The sequence below is a fragment of the Amaranthus tricolor genome, chromosome 15, assembly GCF_026212465.1.
Source record: "Amaranthus tricolor cultivar Red isolate AtriRed21 chromosome 15, ASM2621246v1, whole genome shotgun sequence".
Classification (NCBI taxonomy): Eukaryota; Viridiplantae; Streptophyta; class Magnoliopsida; order Caryophyllales; family Amaranthaceae; genus Amaranthus; species Amaranthus tricolor.
The window spans coordinates 1,718,497-1,739,340 of NC_080061.1; the positions used below are offsets into that span (position 1 = coordinate 1,718,497).

The window sequence follows — 20,844 nt, forward strand, 5'->3', positions numbered from 1 at the left end:
CAATTTATATAGGACAGAGTAGTAAACTTCTTTTATTAATGTATGTAAGAAGAGGATTTTTCAGGATTTGTTTTAATTTACAGGAGATCTTTTTCTGCAAAATTAAAATTACATTGCAAATGGATTCCATATAGACACGTGGGGTTCCATAGACAACTGCTTGGGAATGGTATGTTTGTTTTTAAATATGTTAATCATAATGCAGTTTAATACGATATGGTCATGGATAATTGGATATGTATGGTAGCATTAATTTAATTTCATTTGATATAAATATTATTTATTATCAGTTAATAACCTTAGATATTAAAATTAAATGATTGTTGTAGTTGACATTAAATCTAAAATATTTGTGTCTAACCGTCGAGTTAATGGTGGAACCAAAAAAACAAAGGTAATAAAATTTAATTTAGACCTCCTTACAATAACAATGGTAAAAATTTAAAGCGGCTACCAGGCATCCAAACCCATCTAACCATCTTTGTTGTTTTGTTAGACGAAAGAATACTCCTATTCATTATCAAACCGTATCACAAAAATTAATTTAATAAAAAATTTGTCGTTTGAGTAGTAATTTTAATAGGCGGATCCTACTGGATCTCGCGTCTGTATGTAAGGACACTGAAATTTGTAAAGAATTTGTTGTTTGTAGGATTTAAATCTAAGACCTTTTGTATTGAAGTGTTGATGAACACTCATGACTAGTTGAGCTAGACACTTTCGGCCTAACTTTTGTCTCTTACTATTCTTATTAATTCATAATTCGGAAAATTAATATTCTAATATGAAAATTTGTCGAAATAGATTATAGAATCTTATTTTTAGGGTTGAATTTAAAACATTAATTTTTAACATAAAATCTATGATTTTTAAATTTTTTAATTGATTTTTTTTTGTCATGATTGTGCTATGACTGAGTTTGAGTTCTGGATCCGCCACAATTTCTAGGTTTAGTTAAATTGAAATAAATAAAATGTTCATATCTTTACCATATATAGCTATATCCCATGATGAGTTATATGCAGATACATTTCCATTCAAGCTTTGGATAATATTTGCATAATATTTCAAATATTGATCAATTGTTAGACCACCCTAATTTGATGGTTAGCTATGACAAGTTCAATTGTTCTCATCGGTATTGAATCGCCATAAAAGCGATGCTAATTTCTATGAAAGGCAAAGAAACGATAAAAACATTGATTATCAGAATTTTTATGAAAAACTCTAAAAATAAATTACATCTGTTTTTCTAATAGTTACACTATTATTTAGATGTGAGAGTTATTTTTTAAATAATACAGTTAGTCAATTATCAAACGTTCAAAACAAAACAGAGAATCATATATTCGAAATACTTCTAATGGTCTGGCATTATACTAATACCGACCCCAATATGATTTATCATGGTATTGAAGGAAGTAGCACTTAAATTGAGATTTCATATTCTTTCGGGTCAAATGTTGTAGCTAATTCATTTCCAAACAAAACAAAGATAAGAACCCTAGCCGTTCCTCCGCTAGCCCTCCTACTATCGTCTATTACCAACCTCAACCGGAGAGTGAAGTGTCTTAGCTCATCGTATTGAGTGTAGTGATCCAATTTCTACGTGAAATTAATCACTTTCACTTCTCCTTTAGATTAAACAAGCCCACTAAATTAGTCATAATAATAATACATACATCAATTAACAATTAATTATTAATATTTATATCCAATGAAATTAAATCAATATTACCAAACATATCCATGACCATGATGATATTAAACTTCAATATGGTAGACACAGTTATGAACAAACATCCCATTCCCACACATGTTGTATTTTGCAAAAAGTTTGTTTTAAGTACATATGCTCAAGAGTCAAGACACGCTAAATTCTAGACCTCTAATAAAGACATTTAAATTAATTAAATTTTACGTTTTTATATTAATTAAATTTCTCTAAACCCAAGTAAATTTTAAGGTTAAAATGTACTTCTCCTCACAAAAATTCACTTTTCTTAATATAAATACAAAATTCTTATATAAATTATTTTTAATCAGATTAGTTTTAGTCGTGTATGATTAAAAGTTTGGCAAGTCTACTTTGAAAGGGAAAGGAATTATAAGAATGTATTAATGCGATCCAAGCACTAGCTATATGGTCACAATTGAGTTCGAGACAAATGATGAAGCCTTAAAGGTGTTAGCCTTGACATAGTCTATTTGCTCAACATTGGCGTCCCCCTCTCATGAACAACAGTTAGTCTCTTGAGAAATCGTCTTTTTAAGAGATATATTCAGCCCATAAAAGATTAACGCTTACTTATCGTATTTTTAATTCCTACTTACATTATCCTTAATGCTTATTTATCGTATCCTTAATGGCTACTTTCAATATCTTAAATGTCTACTTACATTATTTTTAATGCCTACTTACAATATTTTAAAAAAAATATGTGATAGACCGATCCAATTAGAGTCTTCACAAAAATTTGTAAATAAAATTTATAATTTACAGATTGCAAAAATTTTGAAATTTGTAATAGGATAATACTTTAGATAACATAACACCTTTACGGCTTTATGAGTAGTCTTAGACTGGGTTGTGGTCCTGTGGAACATTATGCATTTAAAGTACTACAATTTTGTTATTGGATAATGGATAGCTTATTTACTTACAATTTCACTATCGTTTTACATCAAGAGTTGATTTCTCGATTTATGATCAGATTCCAAGCTGATCTAATATTTTACTATAACTGAGACCGGTTACTTGAAAATGACCCAAACTAAAAAAATAAAACAAAAAAAGTCAAAATTGATTATAATTCAAACTTTAGTTCGTTTTAATATACTTTCTCAATTTTTTCAATTTTTTTGTTTCACCTTATTTTTTTTCAGAACTCACTATAATTTCTGTTCAATTTTTTAAATTAAGAGTTTATATCTCTTTGTCAAAGTTCTAAAATTGATTTTATAGTCACATTTTTAAAATAAATTATTTATGTAAACAAAAAAAATATTTCATGGGATGACTATTGGAATTAATTTTTATTATTCTAATTAATAATAGAATTATTAATATATATGTATGATCAGTCATACTCATTGGATAGTTTGCTTTATTGAAAAATTGGGTCTTCCTTCGTTTTATTTTACTTTCACGAGTTCATCTTCACTCGTTTTTCAATTAATTATTTTGAACTTCTATATCTTGATTTAATACTCATATAACTAAAATTTAAATTATTTAAGTCAACTTTATGAACATCTGCAATTTGAAAAATTAATTTAATTCTCACATAATTTTAAGTTATAGATTACATTAATACTCCTATAACATTGGATGTTGAATAGTAAAAAGTGCAAATGATATATACAAGTAAAACAACAAAAAAATTATATTAGATATGGTCGTATAAAGAACAAAATGTACTCTTTATTATCATTATATCTCGTGTTTATGAATTTATTTTGGTTTATATAGATGATCATATGAAATTATGTTGTTCTTAATTATAATGCATTTAAGTCTTTTCAATCTTATAACGATAACATTTTACTTTACTCTAAATCTGTTGTTCATGCTAAAATTAGGGAGAACATGATCTTTCAATCAATAACAAGTTTATGAAACTCTTGAAAAGAAATAACTATTTTATTTTCAATTGCCCAATTGCCCAATTATTATTACTGTTATTATTATTAATTTTTAATTTTATTTATATTCTTTTTGAAGAATATAAAAAAGTTAATTATTATTGTTGTTATTGATATTATTATTATTATTATTATCATTATAAATAAGAAATTTGTAGAGAGTGGCAAAATTGTAATTTTTTAAAAATTAAGGACAAATTCGTAATTTCATTTGGAGGGGTGGCGATAAAATGAAAAGGGTGGCGATATTTAAGGATTGGGTTTGTTTTTTAGACATTTAGGATTGACGTAGCTTGTTGCAATGAAGTCCATACAACTTATACCTAAATTTTTTAGTGCAACAAACCTTCAGTTGTTATTAGTGCAACAATGGTCTTAGATAAATCATATAATATCCTAATCAAGTTTTAAAATGGTTAATCAACAAATACATTTATTTTTAATTAATGTAGGATATTACATGATCTATCTGAGATCATCGTTGCACTAATGTTAATCGAAAATTTTTGTATATGTATATATATAATTTCATTTTATTAAAAAATCTAGGTACGTATTGTATGGACTCGTTAGTCTTTACAACAAGCGATTACAACAAGCGATGAAGATCCTAAATGGCTAAAAAAAAGATATAAAGAATTAAATATTATTAAAAGATGGATTGACCATTTCAATCACAAAAATATGGCTTTTGATCCCATCTCCCAGACTTATATTTATTTTGTATTTTTGTGTAGAATTTCTTATCTTATTAAAGCTTCACAATCGAGTAATTTAACTGTGAGTCTGAGATCTTGACGTATGTTTTTGAAGTTAATTTGGCCTTTAGCCAATAATATTATATTACAAAAATAAGGATTTATTTCAAATTAATATTATCCAACCCAACTGTGAATTAGGCTAACCTTAAGTTTTAGGTTTAATTTCCTTCACATTCCACGACTTTTACAACATTTTCTATTTTGAATGCATTTTAAAGAATTTGCTACAAGTCCTTTTTAATATATATATATATATATATATATATATATATATATATATATATATATATATATATATATATATATATATATATATATATATATATATATATATATATATATATATTGCCATAACTACATTTTTTTCTTTAAATTTTATGTACACAATTAGTTATTTTTATCTCGTCTACATTCACTTTTTTATAGAACATTATTTTTTTTCCGATTCTCCCATAATAAATACTAATTATTTTTAAAAAATTAAGATGATGTCATTATTATTATACCAAGGGTATTCCGCCCATAGATAAACCATGAGCAAGGTCTAAAAAGGAAAAAACGATGACAACTGATACCTGTAGAGGAAAATTAAAAAAAAAAACACTAAATGGGATATGAGTACGAAAAAACGTAGTAAAGGTCACCATAGTAGAGTTGACAAAAGAAATTCAATACGAAGAATACACTCCGCTCCAATTAATATGAAATCACCGAAACACACAATATTACCAATTATTTACCACTATCTCATAGAGGATCTACAGAAGCACACCCTTATTTTATTTGTGTCACTTCTGTTTTAAATAGGATACATATAAAAGAAACCAATATATTTTTTGATGTATACACATTACTAATAACACAAATTACATTCAAATTGTACATCCTTCGGCTTTTTTAGTTTTCACTTTTCAGAACTTACGCAAAAAGTTCACATAATTTGAGCTAAAAAAGCTCAAAAGAATGAAAGAAGTATCAATTCAAAAGAATCCAAACATCATCCTACAGCTCGGTATAAGGAAATAAATCGGGCATAGTTCCCTACATTTTAAACTTTTTTTAGATGTACAGATATAGAAATAGTACAATATAATATTAACGCTGAAAACATTGCTTATATAGTTCAGTTCCAGTGAACCGAACTTGTCTCTGTGTGTGTTTATGTGTTGAGTATCACCACTTTCTGTATCTTGTAAGGGCTTGAAAACACCAGTGGGAACTGGAGGTGTTGGAAATGAATATAACATAACTTAACTAGCTGTTTCATGGATGGCTACTCCACTAAATAAGAGTTCGTTTGCATGATACAATAGCTCTAGTAGGAGCGCGAGTTTTAAGAATCATTTCCTCGTACTCATCCTCAGGATTCGATAAAGCAACAATTGCACCACCAGCACCAATCGAAGCTTCACCCTCATGTATAACAACCGTTCTAATCACAATGTTCAAATCAAATGTTCCATTAATTGAGAAATATCCAATCGAACCTGAATAAATGCCCCTCGAACAACTCTCGAGGGAATCAAGAATTTCCATGGATCTAAGCTTTGGAGCACCTGTCATGGATCCACCAGGAAATGAAGATCGAACACAGTTGACCGGACTTGCATGTTCATGCTTCTTCCCCCTTATTGTGCTTACCATAGTGTGGACAGTACTGTAAGTCTCCACATCCATGAGACGGGGCACGTGAACAGAACCAGGATCACAAACCTGCCCAAGGTCATTTCTGAGCAGATCAACTATCATCAAATTTTCAGCCTGATCCTTCTCACTGTCAAAGCATAATCAGGAAAGTGTTATGCACTCGTATAACTTTCTAACGGAAAAGGACTATGGCACTTCAAAGTTCACTCTGTTATTTATAAGCACAAACTAGCACTACATCATGAAATTAAGTTAATATGATCTTTCTCTATAGCCTCTACCAGTGGTGATCCAGGATTTAACTATGGAGGGAGTTATTATAATAATTAGACAAAAACAAAATGAAAATGAAGGGGTCATGACATTTTGTACTTACATATTCAACATTTTTTTTGCAATTTATAGTGGGGCTTGGGCACTCGCAGCCCCATAATGCGTCTGCCCACTGACCTCTAAATGAATTATGTAAGAAGTGATGTGCTACTCACAGGTTCTTAGATGCAGAATGTTACCTATACTGAAGCTGCATTTTAAGCTGTTCATCTCTTTCTGGAGTTGAACCTCGAGAAATGGTACCTTTAATTGGCTTTGCTTCCAGGATACCATCTCTGTCTAACCGCAAGAATCTTTCTGGAGAAGAACAGCAGATACATAAATTCTCTTTTGGAAAATTCAGCCACGCTGCATATGGGGCAGGATTCTGTTCTCTGAGTCGGAGGTAAAGATTTAGATGATCTACCTCCTCAATATTCTTCCTCATCTGAGTTGTGAGACACAACTCATAGCTTTCTCCATCTTTGATGTATCTAAGACACTTCTCAACATCTTGTATGTACTGATCTCTTGATTTTTCAGCGCAGAATCCAGCTTTAAGAGGAGAACAAACAGAAGGCAAAGTTTGTTGCTTTATAACCTCTAAAATGGAACCCTCCAAGCTTCTAAGCTTCAAACGTATAGCATCTAGCCATGATGATTGAGTTGAGATTTTGTCATGTAATGACAAGATGTAAACATCATCATTTTGATGATCAATGGCAAGAAAATTATCCACGAAGAAAAGACAAGCATCTGGAGCTCGAGATTTGTGGCAATTAGATGTAGATCCACACTCAACTTTTAGGTCATACCTGCAAAGTTGTAACTTAAGCACATTGAAATACTTGAATACCAGATGTCAATGCATTAAAGGATTAAGGACTTATGAAACATACCCAATGTAACCAATATAACCACCGCAGAAGTCAAATGGCAGCCCTTGATAATCTTCCTTGCTACAATGAATTGACTGGAGTTCCTGTTGTATGGAAATAGCAAACATATCATTTGCAGTTGAAACAACAAATGTCATTTACGTACAGCAATGAAATGTAAGCCAAAGTTTTAAAGTTCAAATCATATAAGATCATATTTCAAGTAAGAGCAAACATCAGAGAAGACTCTTCATGTCAGGTCTCGGGTTCTTCAATTAATTTTTGTCAAGTAGGTTATCCTTTTCTATTTTTGACATATCTAGGTTCAACAAGTGTTTATCTGGCTACATTTTGCTTACTAATAGCAATACCAGACTTGTTTGATTTTGAAGAACATGTTCTTGGCTTGTTTGGAGGGTGTGTTCATGTTTTGAACTTGGATCACACCGACACACATGCAGTTTGGTAAGAAATTTTGCAATGCATTCAAAAAGATCAGCCACGGTGAACATATTTAATTTTGAAGTCAAGAGAACCTGAACCAAGCATCAAAAGAAAAATATTTGTAACATATTTTATTCATGTATTAGCCCATTGAGAGACTGAAAAAAACCATACGACCCATACACCTCGGACCTCACAGAACACCCTTCAAGATATAGAAGTATAATCCACACACATTTGTCAACTTTTTTTCAATAACCTGGGTGTCCAGGTATCTGGGTGCTTACGACACCAACTATTCCCAGGGGCCCTAAAAACAACCAGAGGGGAAAACCTCCAGCGGCCCTAAGGGGACACAAACATGTGACCTCTAGGATATAATCCTAGACCTCGACCAGTTGAGATCTCAGGGTTCACACACTAGTCAACCATTAGAACTTGATTAAAAAATAAGACATCAAAAACCTTTCTTCATGCTACATATTATAAGAACATGGTTCACATTAAAGCTAAAATCACTAAATGTAAAGGAGGAAAAGTAATAAAAAATTTTTAAAAAAAACATGTTCCCATCAACATTTTAAAATTTCTCTTTTGTGTTTCTTTTATTGGGGAGGAGAGGAGGAGATGTTGCTGGGATTTGATAACGAAGAAGCAAACCACTATACCCAAGTGAATCTACAACCAGACTATAAACAAGAATAGATCCAAATCAGAAACTTGTATAACCGAGTAAAGAGTGTTCAATAGGCTTGGAATATAAAAACAATCATGCACACCTTGTCTAAGAAATCAAGAAAACCATTTTCCAAATGCATGCTCGTAACATTGCCCTGGGTGTTTCGAATAGAGAGACAACCTCCATTTCTGAAAATCAGACCAGTACAAAAGAATATTTAACCTTCCAAAAGAAATGTAAGAAAAAACATATAAGAGAAGCACTTAAGCTTCACAATCAACTACAAAAATTATAGAACCTTTTATAGTTTCAGACTCACTTTGGAAGTGATAAGGCAAGCTATAGAATTCAAGTCACCCAACAAATATTAGATATGCTTTACAAACTATTTGTATCAATAAAATCATAACAAAATACTTTAAGAGCAAGTTAGACCTTTCATCTGACAGTTTGAATGTCAGTTGCTTCCATAGTGATCCACCTTTTGCTCCCATAAATGAAAAGCGAGCTCTTCCCTGACATAGATGCAACAAAAACTTTTAATAGAAAACACAGCCCAATCCAATTAGATTCCAGGTACTACAAGAAACTCCATCATGAGAAAAGATAGGATCTTAGAATGAAGTATCTGAAGTGTTAAAAACCAAGCTCCGGTAAAATGCATGTGAAAAATTTGGAAGTAACCAGACCAGTTTTTAATTATCTAGTCATGGACATAAACCTGATTAATTGAAAGTCAAATTTAAGGAACTACATGATACCTAAATCTTGTCACAGCATCAGGAAAACTTCCATTAGGAAATATATATATATATATATATATATATATATATATATATGTAGTCAAGTTCCAGTGAGAACCAAACTTATATGAGAATCTTGAGAATCAAAATCTCCGATAAAATGTGTTACTTTTTCACAGAAAAGGTGTTACTTTTGCACAAAAAACTGTTATGTTTTTTAAAAAATCTGGTACTTTTTAGTAAAAAAAGTGTTACTTTCAGAAAAAAATATAGATACAAAGTAACACGTTTCTTTTGGAAAAGTAACATCTTTTTATATAAAACACTTTTTAATGAGTTTTTTCAGAATTTTTTTCTTAAAGTAATACTTATTTGCCTAAAAATATCGTTTTTTTAGAAAATAAAGTAACACTTTTTTTGCCTAACAGTAACATACCTTTGGAGTAAAAAAGTAACACTTTTTGGTCAGGCAGATTGGTTCTCACGGTTATCATATAAGAATGGTTCTCACTTGAACTTCTTCCTATATATATATATATATATTGAAAGATGTGTGACTTGAGTCTTACATTAATTAGTCATGTGTTAAATAACAATTAAAGTGTAGAAGAAATTTAGCTTAAAGCTTAGGAATAACAAAATGTTTACTAGACCTTAAGTATGTATTATAAATGGATGATAAGGACACATCACATTTTTGATTGGTTTGTTGGAAATCGATAGTACATTGTGCTATTGGAGTTTTTAGCTTGACATGTGAAGGGTATGAAGTGCATAAAATGTCCTAAATGCAAAGTGTAAGAGCATAGGAGACCGTGCACATACATGGAAGAGGAAAGGCAAGAAACAGAAGTCACAGCCACCTGCTGTGCTGCTGCTCGACTGGCCTGCTCGCCCGAGCCAGGGGTCGAGCGGCCCTGCTGCTTGTTTCTGTTCGAGCCTACAGCCTACCTGCTGCCTTTAGTTGCTGCCCCACAATGTTACCATTGGCCTATATATATGTGTAGTGCTTTGTTGTATTGTGTAGTGCCAAGCCAAGAGCTTGAGCCTCCCATATTATCCTTACCATACTAATTTTAATTCTCTACTCAATTTAATGCTCACACACACAAACTCCATTCATGTAATTCCTTCAACATTATAATGAACTTTCAAGCTCCTATTATCCTTTAAACACATAATGATATACTAGCCTAGGATGGTGGATGTAGCCTCATTAATGGTGAACCACCTTAAATCTTGGTGTCTTATTTACATTATTTTTTATTGCTTAAATCACCTTAATGCTTGCATATAACCATGGTTCATTAGTGCACCTTCAAGTCATGGTCATTAACCTTTCGTGCCACCTTTAGGCCCACGCTTCCGCATCGTTAGCCTACTCTAACATATATATATATATATATACATATATATATATATATATATATACATATATATATACATATATATATATATATATATATATATATATAATTCTTAAGGAAACTTTGCATGAAATTTCAGAATTAAGACATTGACAAAAGTATCATTCATGCCAATTCAGTTATAAACCACATTTTCATTGCAAACACTATCATGCAGCATTCTGACTTCCTAGAAGCCAGAGCATACATAATAACATATTGCTAATTGACCAGAAACCTCGTCTAATTTCAAATTATTTCTATTGTAAGTAAAATTATTTAGCAACTTGACTATTTGGCTGTATCAATGCATGTCTCTAAGAAATCATATCAACATATGAGAAAGCATAGAATAAGGGTCCAATATTTCGAACAAACCTTTTCAATAGATGAACTGTCTAACCAAAAGGTTTCTTCAGTGTTGCAAGTTCCAAAAAGTTCTGAAAATATAGTACTTGCTCCACCAACTTTGTTAGCAAAAGATTCAAGTTTCTTCCACTTTAATTTCAGGTGCTGCATTCTCATGCTCTTTTGAATACTAAAAAGATTGGTGATATTAAAACGGTAAATGTGATTCTCCTTGTTAGAAAATGGTCTCTTTGTCAAATTCCTGGGGAGCTGTCCTGTCTCAGGCACCTGCATGCATGCTAAATAAACTTTACTGCTCAGATAGAGAAAGAGTTTAGTATTAATTTTCCTCATCGGAAATTTTAGGCGACTATTTTCTATTCAGAAGATCACAGCCAAGAGACAAGTGCCTACTGCAAGCAATGAAATTCAAACAAACAATAAGCAGTACATCACTATAGCATAACATTAAACACCAAGATCAAAACGAAAGCTTAAACAGTTTCAAAGGACCATGATATAATATTCAGAAGGTCACTATACCATTTAACTTGCCATTAGAACATGAGGCACCCAATCCTTTCCAATAATCAACAGTGATGTCTCTAAAGTTCATGAACATCTGCCTCCCATAACTGGTTGCGACACTTTCAGGATGAAACTGAAAGTAAATACATAATCTCAGCAGGCCAAAGTCACAACTAGGAAGTTATATATTACAATTAGGAAAGACATATCAGCATAATATAAAGATAGATAAGGGGGACATATTAATGGTAATGCTAGCAGAAAGCACCTGTAAACCATAATGAGGTCTGCTGACATGCCGTATACCCATGAGAACCTTTTCACTTTGAGCACAATCAGCATGACTAGAGAGCAAAGAACTTCCCTCTCCAAGATAAGCAGGGGAAGATCTCATTCTTATTTGATGGCTTCCCTTGTTATTATAGGCATCAGGGTTCAAGCAAGAAGTCTTAAGAAAGGAATTTGTATTACTAGAACAGGTCCATGCTGTGGGAATAAGTTCTTTCGGTAATGTATTTTCATCCACCACAAGAGAATGATAACGAACAACCTGCAACACCCCCAAGCAAAGAGCATCTATGAACTAACATCTTAGCAAAGAATAACTAGATAAGCTGAAGCAAGCTAATTTTGTTTGTCATGTGTTCCACTTCCACTATTGACCATGCTACTCTAACCATTTAACATGGCCATGCAACCATTGATTGCACCTTAAAAAGATAGATTTGTTGAGTTACAAATATATAATGTGAAAAGTAAGAGTGAGCTTCAATACTAAACATCATTTAGCCTTCATGTAAGGTATGCAGTAAATAATCATGTAAGGCACCAAAGTAAAAAATTGGATAATACTCCCTCTGTTCTAGTCAATTTGCTCCACTTTCCCTTTAAGGGTGTCCTGGTGAGTTTGCACCAATTCCATTTTAGGGAAATTTGGACCACTTGATCTATTGCTCTCCTCTTGACTTAACCCCCACCACTTTCCTTTCTCTCTTTAAAAAGTAAAAAAAGAAACAAGTTGAGCAAACACACAAGAACTGAGTGAGTAACTCTAAAGTCTAAGTGACTCGAAATAAAAATAAGTTCACAGATAGCATCTATGTTTCCGTTTGCTGCATGCTTTGAAACATTTAAACGGTCATTCCAACCATATTGACATTTCAGATAAAAATTCAGTCTAATTTGGATCCCGCTAAGTTGATAAACCAATTGAAACATATATGTGACAAGGTTAAATACAATAACCAATTCTTACAAATTGGATTCTTTTTGTCAAATGACTTTGGGTGAGTGGGTGTGCGTATGTAAGTTGTAACAGGCAGATTGAGTGTAAAATTATGAATGTGTGAGTGTCAATGTGAGTGAGTGCAAGTGTGAGTGTATTATTCTACAACAGATGTCAATTTAACAGAACACAATAAACATCTCTAGTTCAACTAACCTTAAAACCAGAATTTCTACCAGAAGGGATGTTGACAAATAGTTTACTACCATCATGCTCGATCTCACTGTCACAATACAACCAGCTAAGAATTAGAGGCAAATCAACAGTGATGAAAGGAAATAGAAATTTAAGGAGCTATTGAAAAACTTATATCATTACACGTAAACTTTGTTTTCTAATTCTAATAAAAATCTATCTTAAACCCTTGTTTGAGCATCTCAGAATTGCAAGTACCTTAAACGCCCATGTATTGGTTGAGCTGCATGTACAATTTGAGCACCATGAGCATATCCTAAGGCCTGCCAGATAAGAGTAAAATTTAAAAACAGAGTCTGAGTGACTGACAGTGAGGAAGAGAGATATGATAGCCATATGCCCTCAAAGAGTTTCTAATGAGAAGCTCCAGAATATAAACAGCATGAACATGTACAAGCACATATTAAGCCCTTATAATCTCCAGTGGGATATGTAAAGTACTACTGGTACAAAACTTACAGGTTACAGTAGCCTGGCCATCAGAAGTCCTAGTCAAGGATCTCATCTATCCACTACAGCTATATTAAGGAACAGCGAACATTCCTTCATCTCGCTTCTAACTTGAAGTCAAAGAGACGCAAGTAATTAGTCGATCCTAAACCCCAACCAGTGCCTCTGTATGAGAAGATCTTATCAATCTCCTATAACTACACTAGGCGCCAGCAAACATTCCTTCATCTCAATGCAAGGATTGCTTGAGTCTTGAAGACAAAGAGATGCAAGGATCCTAAATCCCTAACAGTGCCTCTCTATAAGAGGATTTTCCTTTGTTTATAAAGGCATTGGAAGAAGAGAACAAAAATGAATATGTAAAATACAGCCTGCTTCTCCCTTCCCTCTCTTCCCTTCATTTCTCCTGACAATTTCAGTCCAAACTCACATTACCACTTACTTCAAGTATGATAACTTTCATTATATTGTCCCCTGCAAGCAAAAGATGGCCATATGTGCTATAGTGGATTTATAGTATTGTTTGGACCACAATATTATTATAAGTAAATCGATTAATATTGGAATAAAATTGCAGAATTAAACACACACAAATGCCAACAAAGGAGTTTTAATTGGTCCGGAAGGAAAAGAGTTCAAATAGAAACTTGAATTTTTATAACTACCAAAAAAAAAAAGCAATCCAATGAATAGTAAAGAAGACAACCAATGAATGTTCACATCTGAGGCTTGAGAACTATGTGGAAGAGGAATAGAGCTGTCTTTCAGATTTAAAAGTCAGTAATCATAACCCATTCATCAACGTCCATGTGGTTCCACCATATATCTTCCGCATAATCTCAATATTTAAAAATCCTTCTTGTGATCCAATACGTTGTCATAATATAAACTATCACTTGTGATAAACCATTGTTAATGTGAACCAGTTTAATTGATGAATTCATGTTGGGGTGGTACCCATAGTGGATTGAACCTTGTCTATATCTCTATAGAACATGCAATTGCCCCAACGCCAAATATTTTCCAAAACAAAAAAAAAGTATTACACACTTACACTAAGTTTAAAGACAATAACTTTCTCAGGCAAGATAAGGTACATAGAGACAGATTTCAGTCCATAGGCAAATTCAGGATGAACAATTCCGGGAGGATAAAATCACAAAAGCATGAGAAATTTCGATACTCAAGAGTTCCTTGAATTCTTTATCTGTCACATGTAATATTTGTCTGTAATGACTAGGCCCCTCACCCCTCTAAACTATTCCCTTCGGTGAAAGTTATCCAGTGAATAGTGATGAAAGAATTTCAAAGGGAAGAGGTTGAAGTGATTTAATTTCCTTTGTTCAAATAACCATTACAGGAAAGGGAGAAAATGATAAGAAATAATACTATAGAACTTAGAAACTACTAAGCACTGAACACACTTAGCCAAACTTCTTAGAACATGTCGCATCCTCAAGTAATGTGAAGTACATTTCTATGAGCACCTGATTGGAAAAATAAAATGGGTAGAAGGAGTGGTGCACCAGTCACATGGAAATCAAACACCCAATAAAATAAAACAAAAATGACGACACATGTAAGCTAATGTTACAGTTGAGGAGGGGACAAGAAGCAAGAAAATATTCTCTTCTCCACAAGAGGCTGATGACTTTTTATTTTCCTGCCAAATCTTTTCAACTTGGGTAGGATCTTATTTATTAAGCAAGAAAAGAAACTCTCTCTCAATCTTCTTCCTCCCTTTCTTTAGCTAACTCACTTTATAATTGATATCCAAACAAGGGAAGCTAGCCCTCTTTTCCCCCCTCTACCTGCAAGTTCTCTCTCAACACGTACTGCGCTCCATTCCCTTCCCTCTCTTTCCATTCTAAATAGGTACCAAACAAATTGTTAGGTGAACTTAACCCAAAAACTTGCTCCAGGTGAATACACCACTGTCTGTGTTCCCCTGCACTGTCAAGGATCATCTCTTACCTCCCAATATCCCTATCATATCTGTTATTCTCGTTCATTCCATCTTCCCCACATTTACTTGCCCTCAATGGTTCAAGCCCAAGCTAAGATCCAATAAAATAAAAGCCTGGCTTTAGTGATTAAATTTCAGCTACTGGTACACAATTAACTGTTGATGATCCATTATCATAAAGAGCACATTCCACAATCTGCAACAAATTCTTAACTGCCAAGGCTAAGCTCTCTAGAAAATAAAGGCAATGAATAGAGAGGTATTCGTAGGGCATTCAGACAAATGATACAATTGCAGAAAATTAGTGTTCATATTAAAAATGATATGCTTTAATCTTCATATTATGGGAACTTCTGAAGAAATCTGAAGCTTCTAAAATTATAAAACCGTCAAAAATATAGGAATACTTATGGAAAGCATGGGTATAGCTTACATATAAATGGCTCAATTATCGCCTTATTATGTGTGGTGAAAGGATCAGTAAGTGTACTTGTGATATTTAAAGGTCAAATTTTTAAAAAAATTCAGATTCACATTGATTCTCTTTGAGGATTTACTATTTTCTGGTGGTTTTTATGCTACAGGCTACAGCACCAGTCATCAAGGGCACTGAATACTAAAGAGGCAGATGGAACTTATGAAAGAGGGGTTTCTATAACACCGTCAGAAATTCTCATCATCATAATGCCTAGTATATCCTGCTCATAGAAGCTCTGATCTGGGGAAAGATAGAAGACGGCAAACCATGCCCTTATCAAAGGAGATAAGGAGGTTCCGGCCAATGGAACCCTCGGCTCGAGAAAACCTTGCAAGGAAATACAAAGACCCTAAACCCACCAATCAGCATAGGAAAGAAAAATAGCAAGGCAAGGCAAGGCAAGGCAAAGCCGGTACAAAGATTAAGGTCAATCGAACAAAATAACCTATAAGTGCATAAGAGCTTAGTAAATCCAAACACGAGTCACATGAGCTGCCTTTTTTTCTCTTTCTTACAAGTCACTTGGTATATAAATATATTACAACATGTCACTACATATTACCCCAATGCAAAGTAGCTCCAATTGACCCTTGATTGCAAAAATCATCAATTTCACAGTGAAAAGAAGTGGTAATGATTTTGATGAGTCATTTTAACAAAAGCATAGAACTATAAAACTTTGGCTCCATCGAGAATAGACATTTATTTTAATATTTTAGAGTAAAAAATATATTGTGTCATATTTGACCATCATCTCTGTTCAAACACCCTCGTCAGTCAACAACTTATCAGTCAAAAGATCAATCAAGCAGATTTCTAGTGGTAACATTTAATTCTCTTCCATTTAAGGTGTTGACCAAAGATTTTTTGCACTGTTCAACAAGTCAACACTTAAGATACTCTAAGAGCAAAAAAAGAATAGTTCGTAAATATTTCAAGCACCAAATCTACCTGATGTCCAAGGCAAACACCCAAAATAGGTATATCCCTGCATTCAAGCAGAAGCTGAAGGCATAACCCTGAAAGTAAAAAAGTCAGATCAAATTCAGGTTAAAAAAACAAATTAAAATAGTGTCGAGAATCAAAGGAAGAGAAGAAATAGCAACACACGGTACCGAATACATGCATATGAACAACATAAAAAAATTAAAATTATGTAGAGAACCAGTCAAAGGAACTGCATTAAAAGGAACTTTCAACGCACACATAGTAAGAGTGGAATGATGCTCTTAAATCTTAATGCACTCTTCTTAAGGTTTCACCAAAACGTAATCCATGTCTTTTAATATTCCCACAAACACATAATAAACTATAACAAAAAAAAAAAGAGAGATCACCTTTTTACAAAGTTTCCTTTTCTCGAAAAAGAGATCACCTTTTGCAGCATCAATCAAATTTAGAGACATTTTATCACAAATTTTTTAAGTTTCCTTTTCTCGAAAATTTTTGTCGGATTTTGGACACAACACAGAATTATGTTACGCCTATGCCATCAAGTGGCTCCCACATTGTAAAGGTTTGGGAGCCAACCTTACCGTTGTAATAACAAAGAAGTTGGGACATAATAATCTAGTAAGAATTTACAATTCAAAAAAATAAGCAAGGTAAAAAAAAAGTATGATCACTCAAATTTCATCATCTCTTAAGAAAGCTAGTATGTAGGGATATATGCCCTCACCTATATCAGCAGCACACATCGGCGAACCAGGGCCAGGAGATATAACAATATTATCAAAAGCTCTTTCTTGGTACAAATAATAGTAGGCTTCTTCCCAAGTCCATTCATCATTACGCACCACAAGAGGAGGTACTGGTTTTAAAATGAACAAAATAGTCAAAACAGTTGGCAGATATCATCTCCAAATGGGGAATGTAATCATAGTTCAGCAAGAAAGGACAATCATACTTGGGTGCCCACATTTTCAATACTAAGAAGTGAGTCCACCAAAATCATGTATTATTAAGATATAATGATGCTCATTTAAGTAAGAAAAAACGAAAACAAAGACAAAATACCAAGGTTGCAGGCTGAAAAAAAAAGGGAGAAACAATTGTTTAAAATTTTGGTACACATTTCATAAGAAGCCAACATGGGAACGCACTGTGAAAAGTCATGTCCACAGCAATCAGATGTCAGAAAGACTCTGTATACAAATCATTCTCTTCATAGACGACAAACTGCATGATAACATCTCACGAGCATTTAAGAGAACCAACATTAGAGACAGAATATAATTCATCTTTATCAACATGTTAGAAATAGCACAAACTCAAGCACCACGAAAGATCTATATGTCATACAATAAAATGAAGTACAAAGTAAGCTAAAGAGAGGAAAGCATTGACAAAGGAATACCCTTGTTGATAACAGACAGCTCTTGGTAAATGTTGAATGTGTAGCTATCATAATTATCAATCAACAAAGTCCTAACATACTCCGTTTTCCTCTTCACATTCATCTCTCCCCATTTCTTCTTACTCTTGGATTTGTCCTGCAATCCTTCGGGTACCAATTGGCAAGATGAGGCTACTAACATTCCCTCAACATTATAGCGGCAATTTTGGAACTCATCCTTCCTAATTGCCTTTATAGAAGCCTTTGGCAAAGGAACTTTTGCTCTGTCAGAACGAAAAACTTCTGGATAAGGAATCTTGCCCTCCAAAGATGACCAGCACCACAAACTGCAGCTCATTTCTCCTTCACACCAATCACTTTGAATTTGTAACTAACAATAAAATATAGAAAAATCAACAATCACCAATTCAGTACTCAAGCTACTACATATTAATATGAACGCTAATAGCTTTAGCATTGCCAATATTCAAGTGTCTAAGTTTCAAATTGCAAATGAATCTGTTATAAACTGCTATTCACCTAACAAAAAACAACAATTACATAAAAGTACATTAATTATGAAAAATTTACCAGTATATAATTTTGAATTGGATCTTTGATTACAAGGCATAATTGGTGATAAGTGTTAACTTTTGTATTGTAAATTTTCATAAAAAGTAGCATGTCATTCTCGTGAATAAAATTTCATCCTCGAGGGTTTTTCTTCCCAAATTTTCATTACCATCTTGTATCACTTGGTATACAACATCAATGCCAAAGCCTTAATCTCAAAAGAATAAGGTCGTCTACACTTCATATGAACTAATAAATCAGTGGTCATCCACATGTATGGAAACCAATATTGTGATGAAATTGGACAAGCATGAGCATGAAGTTTTATTTGTGATTTTCTAGTAAAATCAATCATTCAATTTATAGTTAAATACACTTAAATCAACAAAACCTCAACATAATAATTAACTAAGAACAACAACAAGCATCAAAAAAATATGCAAAGTTTCTAACAGCAGTATGAAGTCAAGCAAAATTATGTGTCCTTTTCTTCCTCAATATGACAAAATTAATAAAGATCTCTCAGGAAAAAAAAAAAAAAAAAAAAAAAAAAAAAAAAAAAAGAACCACATTTTAACAAACAGAAATGAACCTTAACTAGAAAGAAAAAATTGAACACAACGAATCTGAAAGTATCAAGAAAAAAACACAAAATCAACATTTGCCGATTCCGAACTCAAGCTTGAACACATCAATATAAACTGCTAACATCGTTACCATCTTTGGTATTCAAGTGTCTATTTTTCAAATTGCAAACAAATAACAACGTTCACTGATAATTACTTGTTCAACTAATCAACATTGATTTTAACCGATGATTCAACTGATCAAAACTGATTTTACTGCTTGAAATTGATTTTGAGCTGAACCGATTAAAATTGATTTTTACTAACTATAATTGATTTTTAATGACTATAACTGATTTTTATTGATTAAAATTGATATTTACTTATTAAAACTCTACTGTTTCCAAACGAGAAACAACAATAATATATAAAAAGAACACATCAATTATGCAAAAAAAAAATATCAAACAAATAACCAGCTCGTGACTTTAAGTTCATTTCTAACTGCGCCAGTCAATCATTCAATTTAGAACTTATTACACTTTGATGATCAAAACCTCAAAATAAAGAACATCATTTTTTGAAAAAAAAAACATAAGTGTATTAACTCTGCCTTTTTCTAATGAAAACAATTATATAAAAAGATACATTAATCATGCAAAAATCAAACAAATGACATGTTCATGACTTAGTTCATTTCTAACCGCCTCATTCAATTATTCAATTTATAACTAAATACACTTTAACTGTCGAAACCTCAGAAAAACGAAGAACAATTTTTTGAAAATAAAAAAATGTGTAAAAAATTAACATCAGTATGAGAAAATCAAGCAATATGTTGTGTTCAGTTTTCCTCTGTATGAAAGTAACAAAAATTCGTAAGAAAAAGAATCACATAGTAACATACAAAAATGAAAAATAACTCAGAAGTAGTCAATCAAGCACCTTAGTTGAAAATTTTCATACTTGTTTACAAATTAAAAATCGAAAGGAGAAGAAGAGAGAGAAATGTACCGCAAAGGAGAAATTTAGCGACGCTAAAAGATAGCGGGATTGAGCGAAATAGAGGAACGAAAGGCAAAGGGAAAGAGTGTGACTGTTGAGGCGGCGGAGATGGCGGTGAAGAAGAAAAACGAGCAGCACAACAACTGAAATACGTCGCTCTTTTTAAGATGTGTTTTTTGCGCTGCTCCTTCTCTTACAATGAAATTTTAGTTATTTCTATATTTATTTTCTATTTAAAAAGTTCCTACACCTTAATATACTCATTGGATGTTTTTGCTACTTTAAATTTCTTTTTATATTATACTTCATACACTTTCTTCCTAATATCAGTTAAAGAATATCTAACATTAAATTTACAATACATTGAAATTTAAATTGTTGAGTTACATAATACTTTTTCTTTTATAACGAATATTAAATTAAATTATTTAAGTCAAATAATAATTGAAATGAATTTATAGGTTGTTGAATTACTTTGAATCTTTGTTTATTTACTTTTCACACAAAAATCAATATTAAAATATTTAACGTTAAATGTAATAATCTCAAAGTAATTATGAGCTGAAGATGTATAAAACTACAAGTTAACATTAATAGTGA

At 32.4% G+C, this 20,844-nt stretch overlaps 1 protein-coding gene across 2 annotated transcripts; it reads right to left on the reverse strand.

Moving 5' to 3' along the window:
* Positions 1 to 5,342: 5,342 nt before the first annotated feature.
* Positions 5,343 to 20,602, reverse strand: LOC130800784 (aminodeoxychorismate synthase, chloroplastic). 2 transcript variants are annotated; one of them, XM_057664453.1, is made up of 14 exons: positions 20,254 to 20,602; positions 18,122 to 18,463; positions 17,444 to 17,575; positions 16,717 to 16,784; positions 13,070 to 13,134; positions 12,833 to 12,899; positions 11,660 to 11,941; positions 11,407 to 11,524; positions 10,894 to 11,162; positions 8,802 to 8,881; positions 8,467 to 8,554; positions 7,265 to 7,347; positions 6,566 to 7,180; positions 5,343 to 6,180 (listed from the first exon to the last, which is right to left on the reverse strand). In XM_057664453.1, the coding sequence occupies exons 2-14, from the start codon at positions 18,456 to 18,458 to the stop codon at positions 5,688 to 5,690; spliced, it is 2,697 nt and encodes an 898-aa protein (XP_057520436.1). In that variant the 5' UTR covers positions 18,459 to 18,463; positions 20,254 to 20,602; the 3' UTR covers positions 5,343 to 5,687. The 2 variants fall into 2 exon arrangements, with proteins under 2 accessions (XP_057520436.1, XP_057520435.1); XM_057664452.1 differs by having other exon boundaries at positions 18,122 to 18,491.
* Positions 20,603 to 20,844: the final 242 nt, after the last annotated feature.

Bases quoted from the DNA above. Each gene is read 5' to 3' on its own strand.
- LOC130800784 (XM_057664453.1), bottom strand. From the start codon at position 18,458: ATGAGCTGCAGTTTGTGGTGCTGGTCATCTTTGGAGGGCAAGATTCCT. The intron at 17,576-18,121 runs GTATTCCTTTGT...TTTTAAAACCAG, and splicing joins GCTGTCTGTTATCAACAAGG to TACCTCCTCTTGTGGTGCGT. The intron at 8,555-8,801 runs GTCTAACTTGCT...TCTGATTTTCAG, and splicing joins TTCAAACTGTCAGATGAAAG to AAATGGAGGTTGTCTCTCTA.